Source organism: Echeneis naucrates, chromosome 1, assembly GCF_900963305.1.
Source record: "Echeneis naucrates chromosome 1, fEcheNa1.1, whole genome shotgun sequence".
In the NCBI taxonomy this organism is placed as follows: domain Eukaryota; kingdom Metazoa; phylum Chordata; class Actinopteri; order Carangiformes; family Echeneidae; genus Echeneis; species Echeneis naucrates.
The window spans coordinates 9,695,081-9,713,068 of NC_042511.1; the positions used below are offsets into that span (position 1 = coordinate 9,695,081).

The 17,988-nt window shown below is 36.9% G+C and overlaps 1 protein-coding gene across 1 annotated transcript; it reads left to right on the forward strand.

Annotated features, from left to right (window-relative positions):
* The first annotated feature begins 603 nt into the window (after positions 1-603).
* Positions 604-16,954, forward strand: LOC115047504 (integrin alpha-M). Its single transcript, XM_029508478.1, has 35 exons — positions 604-723; positions 2,168-2,285; positions 2,594-2,685; positions 2,799-2,881; positions 2,983-3,097; positions 3,195-3,325; positions 3,439-3,581; positions 3,774-3,924; positions 4,110-4,245; positions 4,334-4,407; positions 5,248-5,365; positions 5,649-5,791; positions 6,391-6,537; positions 6,649-6,843; positions 7,255-7,385; positions 7,611-7,768; positions 7,847-8,010; positions 8,657-8,773; positions 9,791-9,861; positions 9,946-10,087; positions 10,384-10,482; positions 10,625-10,704; positions 10,786-10,866; positions 11,010-11,082; positions 11,312-11,419; positions 11,512-11,550; positions 11,632-11,757; positions 11,831-11,944; positions 12,032-12,103; positions 12,188-12,298; positions 12,688-12,811; positions 13,677-13,717; positions 13,827-13,871; positions 14,054-14,107; positions 14,354-16,954. The coding sequence occupies exons 1-34, from the start codon at positions 675-677 to the stop codon at positions 14,093-14,095; spliced, it is 3,633 nt and encodes a 1,210-aa protein (XP_029364338.1). The 5' UTR covers positions 604-674; the 3' UTR covers positions 14,096-14,107; positions 14,354-16,954.
* Positions 16,955-17,988: the final 1,034 nt, after the last annotated feature.

The window sequence follows — 17,988 nt, forward strand, 5'->3', positions numbered from 1 at the left end:
TTTTTATTGTTTCATAAAAGTGCCAAAAGACATTTGATTTCTAAATTCCCAATCAGGAACAACAGTCAGAAGTGAAAACTAAACTGAAATTAGTTTCAGAGGGAGAAAAGGGAAGGCTTAGGCTTAGGCAACCAAGAACATGAACCAATACAAAGAAACACTGGTTTCACACAGCTTTCTTCTCATTTCGAATATTTTTCAAACTAATTGTGTTTATTTATGCACATTTGTCATGTTTGCTCCACCATTAAAATGTTGTTATAAGTATCAGTAGCACATTTTACTGCTGAAAACCAGTGTAACTTTTAGCACAAGTTTAACTTGTAATGGAATATTTTTTATAATACATACTTCTACTCACATTCTGTACTTAAGGAAAAACACTACGGTAATACTACAGCGTGTAATGAGTAGTGTCTTTTTCATAATATATCAACCAAAACATAAAACACCAGCTGCAACAGGAATAACTGAAAATTTTAAGGATATAAGAATAGCCTTTGAAAAGGGGAAACATTTTGCTGAGAAGTTTGCGTTGAGAGCAGAAATCACAAAGCCACCTGCTACGGAAACGCCCAAGTTTAAAAAGCACACAGGAAGTATTGCATACTCATATGTCTCCAGCACTTGCAGTGCTGTTAGTCTCAGCAAGGTTGACAGGGGTGATGTGAAAGATGCTGGGCTGGTGTCACCTCTTCCTGCTTACATGCATGGCGGCTTTCGGTAAGGTTAAAAATATTACCACATTTACAGTACTCCTCAGCAAAAGGGATATTGGCAGTGTTATATGTTTACATATCTTTATATATACATATATATGTGCATCTATATGTGTGGGATGAAATACACAATATAAAATTTGAGGGTTGAGAGTTGTCACACTGATCAGTGTTCCTTTTTTGTTTATTGTAAAGTTTCAAAAATTATTCTGATGAATTATTTTGAGAATGTTTGACTCTAAAAGGTGGCTCTTAAGATTATTCACTGTTGTGCAAATGTAATAATTTCCTAATTATTTAATTAGGTTTTTTAAAGGTTCAGCCCATCGCATAGTGTAAAGAAACTGTGCAGACAAGAACTTCTCATATCTTATCTTATCTTATCATATATCATAATCATTAGAAAAGCTATTCTAAGGAAAGGAATTTCAAATTCTGTGTCTTTTCAGGCTTAATGAGATTTCAAAAACATTTGGTATTGCTTACTAAAGATTTTTTTTTTCTGAATTTTGGAATATATGAAAAAGTCCTTGCCATATTTCAAACAAAACTGAAATTTGAATTCTATGACTGCTGTTATAACTTCTACCATGGTAGAAGTTACCATGGTACTGAGTTTTGAGCAGTTTCTCCCTTTTTCTGTGCTTCTGCATGTGTTTCTCAATGTCTGCTGGTGTGTGTGCAGTCATTTTTTGCAGTTTTTCCTGTCCTGAATAATAAATGCGTGTTCATAAAATGGCGATTTAAATATTTTTTTAAAATTAGCTTTTTCATTTTGAGGGATTTCATTTACATATTTTTTACATTTTGCTATTTAAAAAAAATCTAATTATAGTAATCTGAGGGTGTGGAAATTAAAGAGGGGAACGTACCATACCCTCACTGACACTAGCAGGTCAAAGTGAGATGAGCTGTTTTGACAAGGAAAAAGAATGTGTGCAACGGACAAAAAATTGCTATCTACATTTATACTGCATCAATTCTATCCCTCCTTTTAAAAACGGTTGCCCACCATGAGACTGACAGTATTTTTTTTGTGTTCTTTAAGCAACCACGAGAAGAAATAAATGTAAAAATAACATGTACATAAAATGTAAAAACAAGGTTACCATGAGGGGGGATGAAGTGATGTCTGCCATAAATGTACTTTAGTAGTTTTGCTACGATCTACCTGCATTAACTTGTATTTGATAATTTGTCCTGGAATGAATTCTTAACATCTGACTATTGCTAAGTCATGTGCAGTAAATCACTACAGTGTTAATTATCATCAGGTGGTCAATGCTTTGCAGTGTTGGCTTACAAACCCTGTTATCACTTCCAAGCAGCAACTCTTAAATTACTATGAAATTATAATATTTTACTCCTATTCGTTTCAATTAGTTGCCACCTATTCAGACTAAAGCATACAAAACTTAAACATGTAATTTTCTCCCATCAAATTACAGCCATCCATGTCTCCTTGGCTTTCAACATTGACGTTAAAGCTAAAGAGATCTATGAGGGTAAAAAAGAAGATTACTTTGGATACAAAGTGGCTCAATTTGGATCTGGCACAAACAATTGGTAAGTCTTCATTTGCAACGTGGTGGGTTTTGGCGGGTCCGTAGATATTTATTATTGCTTCTCTTCCATGAATCTGAACACATTCAGAATACCTTTGGTTTACTTCACTAGAAACTCATATGAAGAACAGTAATATTATGTGGTTTGGCAGTTTGAATGGTTTTACATCCTGTTGCTTTATGTTCCAGTTACAAAAAGATCACTTAATGTGAGTGCTACCTCTTTCAGTTAGAATGATGCTGCTCATGTCGGCTGACTCCTTAAAGGGCCAATGTTACTGTTATCATGGTTGTTAATGTCATCCACAGGATAATTGTCACTGCGCCACTTCAGCTTAACGGATCTGGAGGAATATGCAAACCCAGTAACAAACAACCTAACCAGTGCTTCAATTCTGAAGGTATAGAAGTACAGTTTTTGAAGTCAACATCATACAATTAAAAATGTTTACTAGTTTGTAAACACAAAATGCTTTATGCCTTCAGTGATACTAATCAAATTCTACTGTTGCAGAGATTAATGTGAAAAACAAAACATTACCAGTGCAGCACCTTGGCCTTTCAATAGCAGCAGACTCTACAGGCTCCCAGTTCACTGTAAGAGAAGCATAGTCAGACCAGTGAAAACAAAACATTTATAGGCAAAGAAAATGTATGTAGTGAACCAAAAATCTTTTGCCTCTTGCATTCCGTTTTAGGTTTGCAGTCCAAGTTTAGCCCATGGATGTAATGAGAACTCCTACCTGAACAGTGTGTGTTACAAGATCAGTGATCAACTTGTCCAAGTCTCCCAATTCATACCTGACTTCCAAGGTAAAGCATGTTTAGTAGAGTAGTTGTCACAACTGTATTTCACCCTTTTGTCCTGATTCTTTAAAGAAATATTCTTTCCGAATGCTATTTTCCCCAGAATGCACTAAAAAGACAGTGGACCTCGTCTTTCTCTTTGATGGATCAGGGAGTATGAGGGAGGATGAATTCACAAGAAATAAATATTTTATTAATGATATCATGGACAGCCTTAAGAACACATCAATCAAGGTAACTGCACATCTGCCCCATTAAAGCATTCATTGCTTTTATTTGTTGAGTTATATCGAAACATGATGCAAAATAAATTATCTATGGATACAAAAATCTGTCTTCTCTTCCAGTTTGCAGCAGTTCAGTTCTCCAGCACTTACAGGAAGGTTTTTGACTTCAATGACTATGAAGCTGGTCGGGCTCTTGATAAACTTAAGGCAGAACAACACATGAAGACTCTTACCAACACACATAAAGCCCTCAGATTTGTCTTGTAAGTTCAGTGACATTGGCATTGACAATTACTCACAGTTCTCCAAGTTTTAAACAAGGTGGTCAACAAACTGATTTGGTTTTTAAATTGAAAACAGCACCCAGATAACACTGGGGGGGTTGTGAAAGTGGTGAATGATGATTTATTTTTATGTTTTTGATATGACAAATGTTACATTTATATTTGTTCTAGGGAAGATATCATGGAAAACCCAGCTTCTGGTGCTTCTCGAGATGCAACTAAGGTTCTGGTACTAATCACAGATGGAGATCCCAGTGACACGGACAGACATGGGATTATTAACACATATGATGAGAAAAGCATCATCCGCTTTGTGATTGGGGTAAGATGTTTTCTAATTTAGTTCATTTTTGTGTCTGCTCTGCCTGATGGATAAAATTTGTTTACTTCATTATCAGTCCAGTCCAGACTAATTCATGGTACTGTTCAGTGCATGCTATGTGTTCGTGTGTTTGTGACATCAGACTTAAAGGTACTACTACATTTCAAGGAGAATTTTGGTTTCAGGTCAAAGACGTAACATTGGACAGATTTACAAGCATTTCTTCAGCACCAACAGAAAAATATGCTTTCAAAATCGAGAACTATGATGGGCTAAAAGGAATACTGGAAAACTTTCAGAAAAGGATTTTTAAAATAGAAGGTGAGGATCAATCTTTTGGCCCCTCTTTGTACAATAATGTTGGTATTGAAATCATAAAGAAAAAATCACTACTTTCGTCTGTATTTAGGATTCAATTTGGGTCGAGCAGGAGACCTGACTGGAGAAATGTCTCAGGGTGGATTTAGTCTTGCCTTCAATAAGGTGAGTAGTGTATATAGTGGGGAAAATCTATATTAAACATGACTTTATTTCACTTTATATTTTTCCAATGAGGCACGAAATTTTCACCAGATTGCGTTATTGATTCAGGAAATTCACAAATATATAAAAAAAACAAAACATTTAAATCAATTTAATATAGATTATTTGTTATCAAGTGGTATGAAATGGAAAAAAGTATTCAACGGACTAAGAAAAAGCCATAAACCAAGGCAAGGAACCGGCTGAAATTCATAAGCAGTTAGTACGAAAGGCACAAATTAATGGGCTTTTAAAAGCTTTTTTGTTACCAAGGTGTCGCACAAGAAACATTTCATGAGGTAAAAGCAAAGAGCTCCTCCAAGAATTTTCTGGCCTTTTCATTCATTCAATCATCTTCTACTGCTTATCTGTTTCTGGGTCATGGAGGGGCAGGAGCCAATCCCAGCTCACTCTTGGTGAGGGCGGGGTCACCCTGGACAGGTCACCCTGGTATAGAAAGGTCACTTTGTCAAAGATCTTTTAATTACATTATTTATCATCTCTTTCTGGATAGTCTGAGCAGATAGTAGCTATATCTCAATTACCAATGACACACTTAAAACAAAAATTGTTTACAAAATCTGCCATCTACCATCTCCAAAAAACCTTGTAGTTCTAATAATGCAGGATTGCAGGATGCTCTACCATTTCGAGCTCATAAATGAGTCGGGGTCTAAATCATTCTAAAATTCAGCTTGACAAATCAAGGTGTGGAAACCCCTACTTACTGGAAACACCCTGTAATGAAAATCAAGATTTTGACCTGTGGCTGAGTCTCTCTGATGTATCTTCTGTTAACAGGATGCCTTGGTCCTGGGTTCAGTTGGATATAAAAGCTGGCAAGGCGCTCTCCAAGAATTCCATGACCAAACAAAAAAAACAATCGAAGATCCACACATGCAGAATGACTCTTACATGGGTAAACTTCTTTCCTTAGATGACGTAATTCTTATTTTTATCATGATTGGGATTTGCACAAAGATATTACCTCCAACAATTTAAATGATGGTAAAAAAAAAAATAAAAAATCTGCATTGTAAATGGAGCAAGTCGATACATGGGATTAGAAAGCACAACAGTATTAGGCACCTTCAGAGTTAAATTAAAAGTAAATTTCATTTGCATTTCTGTCACTGCAATCTAACTACATTGTGAGTGAACATTTAAAATATTATGTCATTCACTTCATCTTACTGTTGCAGGCTACTCTCTGGCTGTTGGAGAGAAAAATAAAAATCCTCTGTACTTCTCGGGTGCACCAAGATTTAACCACACAGGACTGGTGGTACTTTTTAAAGTTGTTGAAGAGGCCAGGACCGTGATCTACAGAGAGTCTGGAAAACAGGTTGGTTGGTAGAAAGCCTTTTTTTAAGTCTAATTAGTCGCACATGTGCTTAGTTAAAATCTACCACTACCACAGTAACTATACGTTACTGCGGCCTGTTCAAGATGCAGGTTTATTTTTTTTACTTTTGAGATAACATTTCTAAAACTCTTCATGTTTATCTACTCTAGAAAAAAATATTTCTATTGTATAGGGATAGTTATTTTCCACACTCACTCAAAAACCTAAATTAATCTACTTCTTGGAACAGGCATTCATTGATTCATTGTATTAATTTCTTGTCATTAAGTAATCAAGAAGATTTCTTTGATTAAAAGTGCTACATTAAATTTACTCGACATTATGCAAAATGTTGCATGGTGCATGGCCCCACCCCTCCCACCCACAATGAAAATATACGAAAACAAATAATGCCACTAGTTACAACCAGGAAGTAGACAACCTTTTTCAACAAATTTTGCTGAAAGGAAAAGCGAGGAAATGACTGAGTTGTTCCAAGCACTGCAGTAACGTTTTGTATATGTAGTTTTCTCAAAATGGTTTAAGGAGTGCTTTTTCATATAACAGATCCAAGTCCTTGTTTTTCTACACATTTTCAGATTGGCTCATACTTTGGTGCAGAGCTGTGCTTACTAGATATCAACTCAGACAGTGATACTGACTTCCTCCTTGTGGGAGCACCGATGCTTTACCACCCTCAGCAGAAGAGAGAAGGCCAGGTCTACGTCTATGAACTGACTGATAAGGTAGCGGCTGCAGTAAAAGTGATTCTGCCACTAATTTCACGTCAATAATGAGACAAAATTCTTGTCATTCCTTTTTAAATGAAATAACTTGTGTTCCCACCTTTCCCTCAGATGGAATTGAAATTTAAACTAGATATGACAGCATCCATGGGTAGATTTGGCACCACAATATCCAGCCTTGCAGACCTGAATGGAGATGGACTGCGAGATGTCGCTGTTGGAGCCCCTCTAGAGGATGATAACAGAGGGGCCGTGTACATCTACCTTGGTGACAGACACACAGGGATACGTAAAACCGTTAGTCAGGTGAGGCAGACAAAACATGCCATTTTATATCATTGTTGTTATTTTTGAAACGGTGACCACCCTGCAGGAGGGTGAAAAGACAATGTTTTATACATCCAACATAAACTCTGTGTAGCTGACGATCCATGTCGCATTTCTCTCCTTCATTTCCCGTTTCCTGAATTCATTTATAGATGCATCAGACTGCAAGTGGTTAAAATCTGCCTCTGAAGGATGTGACTTAGTTACGGATAAAATTATCATCAGGATATTTTTCAGTGATTTCAGTATCTAATTTCAAAACCTGTTATGGGTCTTATCCTGAGCCTCTTCTAAAAGTAAAAATACTGCATTTGACCCACCACCTCTATAATGTATATATAAAATATACAGTATGTGCAAATTAAGTTTATGCAATATCTATTTTTCCAGAGAATTATGGGAAACACAGTGCGTGCTGGGTTGAGATTCTTTGGACAGGCCATCGATGGAGGCATCAACCTCAAAGATGACAGACTCCCAGATATTGTGATCGGATCACAAGGCTCAGCTGTTGTCTTAAGGTATGGATACTGTGTACCTTACGTATGGATAACCACATCTTAAAGCGTAGTACACGAAAAAGCACCACAACCTCACAAAATCAAGTTGAAATAAATCAATGCAGGTCTGCAATAAATCTAGGTCCCCTCATAAACTGATTTAAAAACAGGTTGAGATTTCAAGCTGAAAATGTCAGCCTCCTCAAATACAACTAATGCTGGAACATATGGATGACTGTTTTTCAGGTCCAGGCCTGTGGTCAATGTCACAGCACATCTGTCTTTTTCACCTAAGGAGATAAGCATCGAGAAAATTGACTGTGTGGGCAAAATGTCTGAAAATTTACCCATGGTTACCTTAACAGTCTGCTTTGAAATGGTCGAAACAACAAGGAAAAAAACAGGTATGGAGCAAAGCTGATAACATGTCTCCTGCAGAGCCTCACATTGTGTTATCCTGATCCTGCCGTGTGCCTTTGCAGGGGCAGCGGGCTCAGAACTGAACATCACGTACACATTCAATGTTGATCCGATGAGACAAACATATCGAGGCTTCGTCGAAGACATGGAGAAAGCCAGGATTTTTACGAGTACTACCTTACTGACGGCAACAAGCACCTGCCTCAATCACACAATGTACATGCCAGTATGGAGCTTCATTCCTATTCACACTCATACACCTTTTAAATGATTTGTGCACAAGTTGTATATGCCTTCCAAGTGTCTTTCCCCTGTTTCCATGACCTCAAACCCATTTTATTATATTATATTTTATTTATTAAACCCAAGTTTCATAAATCATCATCATTTAAAATGGTTAACAGTTTGTTAGCTGGGCTGTGGACCAAATTGTCTGCTTATACTAAAGCCTCATCTGAACTCTGGTCATTCCATTTCCAGTTCCATTGAGCACTGAGGTTATTCTTCGCCCTGGAACACCATCTTGGTGATAAAGCATCCAAAAAACTGGACTCCATGCTCTATTCTGCTTTCATTGTACATGTTGCGCAGTGGGCATTCACCTGCAGAAGCTTACTGTATGAATCCTTGTTACACAACTTGTGCACATTGTTTTTGTTGTTGTTTATTTTTTCTATTGCCTGCAAATATCTTCACTTAGACAGTCAGCTTGTAAAACGAGAGCTCTGATCTTTGATTCAAATTTCTAACCCTAACCTGGCGATCGTTTTAGTTCTTTTACTGTTGAAACAAAATTAGGATAAAATGAAAACTTTTGTCTGTTTGAAATTCAACCCAACAACATCCAGATCACTTTTCTTCTTCTCTTGTAGAAATGTGTGAAAGACACATACTCGCCACTCGTCATCAAATTTAACTTTTCCCAAGTCGACAGTGAGAGTGGGTTTTCCATCCTTAACATCGACAGCAAAAAGACGGCTGGTGTTGAGGTACGTACAGATATTACAGCACAGGGCTGAGACAGCTACACAAATGAACATGTACACAAAATTTGTGTTAACACATAGAAAAGGATCACGGCTGTGTGGACACATTTAGGCGAGAGATATGAAACACTTAAAGCCTGGTTTATGGTCCTGTGTTAAATTAAAAACCTGCACGGTTGGGGAATAAATAAATCTTCCTTTTTTTTTCATTTGATTTGAAAACGTTAAAATGAAACAACGCCTTCTGGAAATTTCAATACTGAATCGAGTAGACCACACTCTCTGATAGAAACCGGAAGATTTACCAGAAGAAGAACCAGAGATAGCAAAACAGGGAATTGATTTGTATCTTGTTAACTGCATGAAAGTTAGACATGTTTTTTATTATGGAGTGGATATGTAAATGTTTTGGTGCAGTTATTTATAGAGTTTACGTTCATCACGGTGGCTATCAAAAGTGTGTTGTTTCTGTACGTCAAAAGTTGTAGGCCTGTCTGCCAGTTTGTGATTGTCGTGGGAGTTTACATTCATCATAACTGGTGCTACAAAAAACGTAAAACATGAAGAACCTCTAGTTTTCTCTAAAAGGTATTAGTTCCTTTTGAAAAACTGGTTATAAATCTATTTATAAGGTAAATAAATTATTAGTGATACTATGAGATATATTGCTAGTCACTAAAGGAAAACGCTGATGTTTAGCATGATCTTTACCATGTGCAGAATAGGTTTGCATTAAACCAAAACATTAATGAAATGAATTGGAATTCTATTTCAGGGATATTTGGTCATAAACTAAATTACCTGACTGGACTATATATATATATATATATATATATATATATATATATATCATCTAAGTTATGACAATTCTGGGCTACAAATGTAAGCCTGCTGGTGGAATTGCACAAACAGGAGCACAAAAAAGTGTGTAAACTTGTCATTACCTTAAGTAAAAAAAATCATCTGGAACAAAATAGTTAACTCGGGCTCTGCATTTTCAAATATGCACTCTTTTCTCAGATTCCCTTTGAAAAGCAGTGTGCAAAAAATGACACCTGCATCGCTGAACTTGAAGTGGATTTCAACTTTACGTATGTACAGTACACCTGACAAACACAGCGGAGCAACGTGTCAGCATGTGACCATGTATGTAAGAAGTACTCTCTCCCTTTCAGGACACCCACATTGTTGGTAATGGATAATAACTACATCAACATTATAATGAAACTGTCCAATCATGGTGATGACTCGTACAACACAAGCCTCATAATGTACTATCCCGAAGGCCTCTCCTTCTCCTGGATGACTGTTAAAGAGGTGACTTTAAGTTTAAATTTCTGTCATAACATACCCAAGCTGTATGCCTGCTTCAAAGGTGTTTATTCTTTGGTGCAGTGAACAAAGAACATACCTGAACTCTGAATCTGCCTTTTTTTTTTAAATCAGATTTTCACACTTAACTCAAAATATCTCTCATACTACTGCAAAGCTTTGTTTCACATGTCTTTCTCAGCCGCACACAACGGAAACTGATGTTCCACACAATGTGTTAAAGCTTGTTTTCTAGAAGGTCTCAGCCCATCCTGTCTTATGCATATTTTTTCTTCAAACAGTCCACAAGACCCATACTCCATGGCTGTGATGGTCTAGACGGAGTATATAACAAAACCATATGCGGCATCAGCCTTCCTGTGTATCGCAGCAGATCAGCTGTGAGTCATACTGCACACAGTACACACAGTCATCTTCATACGCAGTTGGTGAACCTTCAAAAACTGCCATGACCTTTCACATTTACCAACTTTGCAGTGTCTGTCATACAATTACATCTGCTGTTCTTTTTGTTCTGTGAAGGCCACATTTAACACAACTTTTTATGTCATCACTAAATACGCATGGAATGAGACAGTCAACATTTCTGTTGCTGGAAGAAGGTAAATAGACTATCTATTTTCTCTGTATTTTTAGAAATTGATTCTAAATGCATGCTAATATTCATCTCCATGCCTCCTCAGTGATAATGCAAACAACACAGAGAGGAATCTCCTGACCAAAAGCATCCCAGTGCAGTTTGGAATTGGCATGGCATTAACAGTGTAAGTATCACTATCCACAGAAATAATATTGTGTTATTGCAGTTCTTAAGCGTGTTCAGTCATTTTTAGTTACACTTATTATTAAGGCTTTTTAGATAATCAGCTCATAGCTAACTCTATATTGCGATGATTCTTTTCATTAGGGGAGAATCTACCTCCTATCTGAACTTCACAACAGAAGATGCTTCACCTAAGAAAATTGAGACTGTATATAAGGTGTGGTGGTGATTTACTTATTTCTGCATTATTCGCAGTAGTACATGCAAAGAAATAAATCACGTAGCCATAGTGAGCTTTAAACATGTTTAAACAGATTGTGTTAATGGATTTGGTTCCTTGCGTGTGAGCAGCATCAATCCTCTCATATGACTATTTCCAGGAAAGTGAATTAGCAGATTTGGTAAATATGAAACTATTCTTTTAAAAAAATCGTTTCTGTTCACAGATAGCTAATCTTGGTCTGAAGTCTTTTCCAGTCTTTGTGTCCTTCGTCGTCCCAACTAAACTGCAACATGACTTTGAACTGATTAACTGCAGTATCTCTGTCCAGGAGGTAAAATTCACTGCCAGACCACAACTCCATTCAAATCTAGTGTGCACAAATGAACAGTTTGTTAATGCCTGCTTATTTCATCCTCTTTTAAGAACAAAACACATTGCAAGGAGACCAACAAGACATCCGAAGTAAGTGAAAGACAGCATAACAATATTCTTGATAATCATATCTACATTTCTCTATAAAAATAAACCGTTGTGGTGTTATAGGCTTTCCTGCATGGAGAACACAAAAAAATCATCGAATGTGACCCTTTCACATTGGAAAAAGACTCAGTCACCTCGTTTACACTGTCAGCAAATGTACAATTTCGGAATATCAAGATCTATGCAAAGGTGTGTAGCCGCAACAAAGACAGATTGAACACAAGCAACATATGAAATTAACTGACATAGACTTCCTTTGCAGAATATAACCATTCTGAAACAATTCACTGGAGATAATCACATGGTTCTCTTTAAAAGTTCCATACGTGTTAAATATGACAAGCAAAAATACGTGCTGGATTCTCATAAAAAGGAGGTAAGACGAAGTTTAACCTCTTCCAAGATATTGCTCTTAATGCTTTACAGTACAATCATGGCAGCGTATCCCATTTATTAACCGCAGAATAGAAATGGTTTCACGCAGAAGTCTCATGAAGCTGGCTCATGGAAATACAACGATCGGACAATGCAAACGGTATATTCAGTCTTCACATGAGAAATTTTTGATTCTCATTCATTGTGCTCATCTAACACTTTCCTTTTCATATTTTGCCAACAGGCTGAAGTCCGGGTTGAGTTAATAATTCTCCAGAATCGACCGCTGATCATTTCAACTGGAGTTGGACTGGGTTTGTTTCTTCTGATCATAATCACAGTCATCATGTGGAAGGTGAGAAGTGATTTTCTGTCCCAGGTTCATCTCGAAAGTGTGACTTCATGTCCTGAAGTGCTGCTTGTGTTGAGATTTTGGTTTGAACACCACAGATTTTAATGAAGACATCATGGCCATTATTCAACCATTTGTTCAACAGTTTGAGTGTCATAAATCTGTGTCAATGTGCGTTCCAATTTATGTTTTGTTGTGTGTAGCGATAGGTGAGCTAGTGATGTGAGCTAATACACAAACAAAACAAAACAAATAATATTAAATGCAGTACAGGGAGAATATGTTTGCCAAACAAAAGTCCAGTCTTTTTAAGAGTGCCACATGAATGAAAAATATTTAAATGATGGTTTTTGGCATTTGGTCCAATAATTTTCCTGTTTATCTTCCTCAAGCTGGGTTGCTTTAAGAGGAAAACGTTCTCTGAAGTTGAGGAAGACGAGCTCTATCTCCAGACAGGGACTGAAGGAAAATCTGACCAACCTCCAGCACCAGAGCAAGAAAAGCTTCTTGATGATGGTGAGGCACTGGCGCACATAAAACCAAATGACCATTACTACAGCAGGCAGACGTGTTGAAGTTAATTGTTCGTTTTTCTTGTATTCAGAACACAAGAGGAAAGAACAATTACCGTAACAGCAGACAAAATGAACATAATTAGTCAGATGTGTTGAAGTTATTCAAAATATAGCATGTGCAGACGGGCACCAATCGATTCACCAATTCATTCATACGTCCTGTAACTGTTTCCTGATGGTGAAGCTCATTGGTTAGCATGTTAACACGTTAAACTACTTTTGTTTAAGCCACACTAATCAGCAGGCATGCACCACATACTGTTGTGACAACTTGTGTGGTTGTGTATGGAAATGGGAAGTTGGCATGAGTTCCTCTTTATGTTTTCCACATAGTATCTCCTGCTCTTTCACCACCTGTGCTGAAGTATTATTTAAAATTTACACAGACATTTTTAATAAATATGCCTCAACATTTCTTGATATTATCCCATCAGTGCAATGACCATAAAGCTTCTATCTGTTATGACTCAACAGCCATTAGCTATCAGCGATCTTAAGAACAGGAATTTATTTGGCAAACACTTCAGGTTCTACTGATATTTGATCTTTTATTGATCACTGATACTTCAAACATTGTTTACATGTTCATTTTTCAGTGTTTGCTTAAATGAAGTGGTAGTAAAAACGTATCACAGTTTGAAAGTGTTCATTCCAGATCTTGTAACCATCCTAGTGTCAGTGGGCGGGATATATTAGACAGCAAGTGAACATTTTGGCCTCAGAGTTGAAGTGTTGGTGGCAGGAAAAATGGGCAAACTGTATTTCAAAAAAGATTGCACATTTAATGCTAGACTCTGTTTTCTTAGAAAAGAGTGCGGGGGTCTCATCAGATGAACCGCCTGAAAAAGTAAGTTATTTTGAACTTGAGCCTGATATTTCTGACTGGTTTCTTGTGTGCGGCAGGTAGATTTGTTAACCTGAATCTTTCGTCTTTCTGTTTACTCAAACACATTCAGGATTCTGAGCACTTGGAGAATGGCAACGTATCAAATAAACCAGATGTAAGTTATCACCAGAGTCTGATATGTTTGGCTTTAAGCTGCAGATGTGTTAGACCAACATTCAGTCAGTTCCATTCCATATTTTTAAAGTCATCCATCTTTTTCTCACAGCGGTTACTTCAGCAGTGCAGCCACTGACGGTAGATTTGTTAACCTGAGTTGTTTTGGTTTTTTTTTTCAAGAACATTCAGGATTCTGAGGACTCTGAGTATGGCCATGCATAAAAGAAATCAGATGTAAGTTATCTTCTTCTAACTCATTCAATCTGTTCCATTCTATATTTTTATATTTCTGATATCAGTCCAGATTAAATGTACACTTTCCTCTGTCCTCTGGTTATTTCAGCACTGCAGGTAGATTTGTTCGCCTGAATCTTTTTCGTTTTCTCAATGTGGCCTGGGCAGGATCTGTGCATTGTTTTTTTTTATGGGAAGCAGATAAATCTGTTTTTTTATTGATTGTTTTTCTGTCTTTTAATTCAGAAATAGAGTGCTTCTTGTTCCCTGGAAAACACATCAGAAGTCACCAACAACACGCATGAATTACATTTTTCATACATCTGGTAATGTTTTATGTAATATTGAAAATTCTATGCCGCTTAACTATATTGTCACTTTGTTAGAAATGAGAACGCTTTTCATCTACTTTGATTATCTGTTGATTCTATTATATTCAGTATGGAGGAGGAAGCAGATATCTTCATACTGATCTAGGTAGATGAGCTGATGTACTGCAGGGAATTTATGTATGAGACTGATGAAATGCACAAAACTTTACTGTGTTTAGTTATTTCTATGGAACCTACATGTTTCTAAATGAAATCTGTAGCTCTATGAACGTATGCTCCAGTGTAAAATAAGTGTTTGTATATGTATTTCAATTTTGTTTTAAGGTGGAAAAATATTTTATTGAATGCATAGTGTTGATTAATTTTATATTCTTTGTTTTATTCACATTATCATTAAAAAATCAAGCAAATTTGAATCAGAAATACTTTGAGTACAAATAGAAATAGAAATTACTAGAAATTCAAGTACAAAGTAAGAGAAAATTAAAATAAATGGACCCATGAGAAGTTTGATGACTTGCAATATCAACATTAGAACAAAAATAGAGGCATTGGGTATTAAGTAAATTTAAAGTGACGCGATGCAGAGTATTGCACAATGATGTCTGTGAGCAGGCCAGAAAGTCAAGGACTGGGTGGGAGACCACTATGCAATACAGTCTGTAGTTTAAGTTTTTTTTTTTTTTTTTACATTTTTAATTACATCCACTGTTATCGACTAAATCGACTAGATACTTGGTGATAACAGACATGTTTGCAATAACCTTCCACTAGGATTCGCCATTTTACTATAATAAAACGTGTTGTTTTTTTGTGCGTCCTTGGCAGGTTTGCCCATAATAAAGTGAAAGGGAGACATTTCGATTTTGGGCATTAACATGCATCTCGAATGTTGTTTGAATTTTGCTCAATAATTTACTGGGATTGATCAAATATCTTTATATGCAAGAATTACAAGAACAGCTTAACTGAAGTTAAAGACCCGCCTCCTCCTCCTCCTCCTGGTATGACCCTTCATTTCCAAACTCATTTATATACAATCCCTTAACGTAGAGAGGATGCATGTGAAAAATCACATCGCCTGGCTAACCTATATGGTAGCTGCAGGTAAGCGCTGATAAAATATTATACAAAATGAATATATATGGATACTTTATGTGTTAGTTGAGAGGGTGGAAGACAGGAAAGTCTGAACAATCAATTCTTGATGTTCTACACAGATTGAGATGAGAGGACTGATTCAGTTCTCATAACCGTAATACAACTAGAGTCAGTTCAGCTTGACCTCATGGGGTGTAAACTTCCCGCATATGTAAATGCTCAGGCTGTAATCTAGATGAGTCAGACCCATGTGCAGGTCTTGTTGCTTGTCTTCTGTATATCAGCTGTATATTTTTGTCTTCCAGTCTGTTATTCTTAACCAATCCTTTAACTCATCACTGGTCAATCAGTAAGTTTTTTTTTTTCTTATTTTTTCTTAAAATTAAGGTTGCTATGGCTGAACAAAAACCTAAAGGCCTGATTGGATAGAACAATTTAATAAGCTTTTATGGATCTTGGTTTAGTGTTTGATTGCCAGATTGTCTAGCAATAACAATAATTTAAGGCAAGGTGGCTCCAGGTGCAAAGAAAAAAGACGCCCCCCCCCCCCCCCCCTCAAAAAAAAAAAAGAAGAAGCATGGCACCGTATTGAGATGAGGGGTCTTAATGATGACATTTTAGTCAATAAATTAGATGAGTGGTTGAATAAGGTGAAGCGTGTTCAGCAAACATTGCCAGAAAATTCACATTGAAAAAAAAAATAAAAATTGTTTGTCGTTTGCTATCATGGAATCACTTTGGTGCATTCATTAACCAACTGTTTACATTTCAAAGTCCCTATCTTACGTTTCATTACTGCTGTCTGCCATGAAATGGAGGACATATTTTTTTTTTTACTTCTCACACGCTTGTCGTAAGGAGGGGGGGGGGGGGCAAATCAGAGAAAAAAATACCAGAAAAAAATATGCACAAATTTACAAAAAGACCTTGGTACAAAAAAATGCTACCTCGTAGTAGTTGGAGGGGGAAGGGGTCATGCCAAGGAGTTTCCTCACAAAGCACAGAGCAACAGAGCAAATTTTAGAATCCATGGGCTGCAAAAGCTAAAAATCCACCCAGTCTCTTCTGCTTATCTGGGGTCAGGTCTTTCTGGAGTCCTTTGGTGCGCTACAGCATGCACTACAAAGTCACTGACTGATGAAAGTGGTGCGAAATCCGACTGGCTACACTTGGGGCCAAAACTATGACAAAGACAAAAAGTCTACACGCATAATTTTCCATGTAGATTTCCGAATGCAGAAAAACCAACAGGCGGTGCGAGTGTGTGTTCCAGTCTGATTAGGATGATGCTGCAAGTTGGCACAAGAGGAGAATAAAAGTGTGAATTTGAGCAGCATTTCATTTGGAGCTTCTGCCTTTCACTACATGGTGTTAGGGTGTAATTTATAGTTTAAATAAATGTATGATTGCATAATGATGTGTGACTGCTTAACATTTTTAATACGAATTAATTTAATTCTATCTTAAGTAAATGTTTAAAAATAAAGAATTATTCTTCTGTGTTATTATTGAATGAGAGCCAACCTTGACCTTCAGGTGTGACCAGCTAACAGCTAACCACTTTATAAATATGAGAAAGCTGTACAGCATGTTTTCTGTTTTGAATGTAGACAGATTTGCACACCTAAATATACAAAGAGTTTTATACATTTAGCCGCAGAGGTCATCTTATTAAAAAAAGAAGTAGACAAGGCCTCATGGAGGATGGAGGAACTGCTGGAAATTGGATTTGTAGGATTCAAGACAGAGGGCCTTCAGGTTAGCTAACAAGGATGTTCCACAGAAAGGATTGGGAAAGAAGAGGAAGGGAAAAATGTCATGACTGTACAGAGACATTGGTCAATGCCTTAACCTCAAGGACATTGCTACACCTGCAAGGGTTCCATAGAATTAGATGTTAAATTTATATTAGCATAGCTTTAGCCAGTCTTTGGAGAAAACCAGTGAACCCTGTAAAATAATTTATTCACAAATTCCAGGCATCTCCATATCTCTGGCTGATACAACCAACCCCCACATCTCCACTGTAGAACAAGTAGTTTTCCATAGAAACAAAACGCTACAGGACATTTTTGGCAACAACTACTGCAGGTAAGTAGCCTACTATTGCTCACTTCCCCTGACCTCTCGCTATGATGGCTGACATCCAATCACATGGCAGGCAGAATGGAGATAGCAAAAATACTTACTATACTGTGACAGTACTTTTGATGGAGCAGGATAACTTCAGAGCATCAGATGACTGCAAAACCTGACATTATTATGACATTGACGAGATGTTACAACTAAATGTCAAAAAGTAAAGGGCAGCAAATGTCTTTGGAAATCACTTATACAGTTTTCCCTCACACATTCTCTCAGATTTCACAACAGTGCATTTAAAATAAAATTCACACTAACACTTATAAACTAATTTTATTTGAACAAATATTTCTTAACCCCTAGAAC

Coding starts and splice junctions, on each gene's coding strand:
- LOC115047504 (XM_029508478.1), top strand. CDS start 675: ATGCTGGGCTGGTGTCACCTCTTCCTGCTTACATGCATGGCGGCTTTC. Junction 5,366..5,648: donor GCAGAATGACTCTTACATGG/GTAAACTTCTTT, acceptor TTACTGTTGCAG/GCTACTCTCTGGCTGTTGGA. Junction 8,011..8,656: donor ATCACACAATGTACATGCCA/GTATGGAGCTTC, acceptor CTTCTCTTGTAG/AAATGTGTGAAAGACACATA.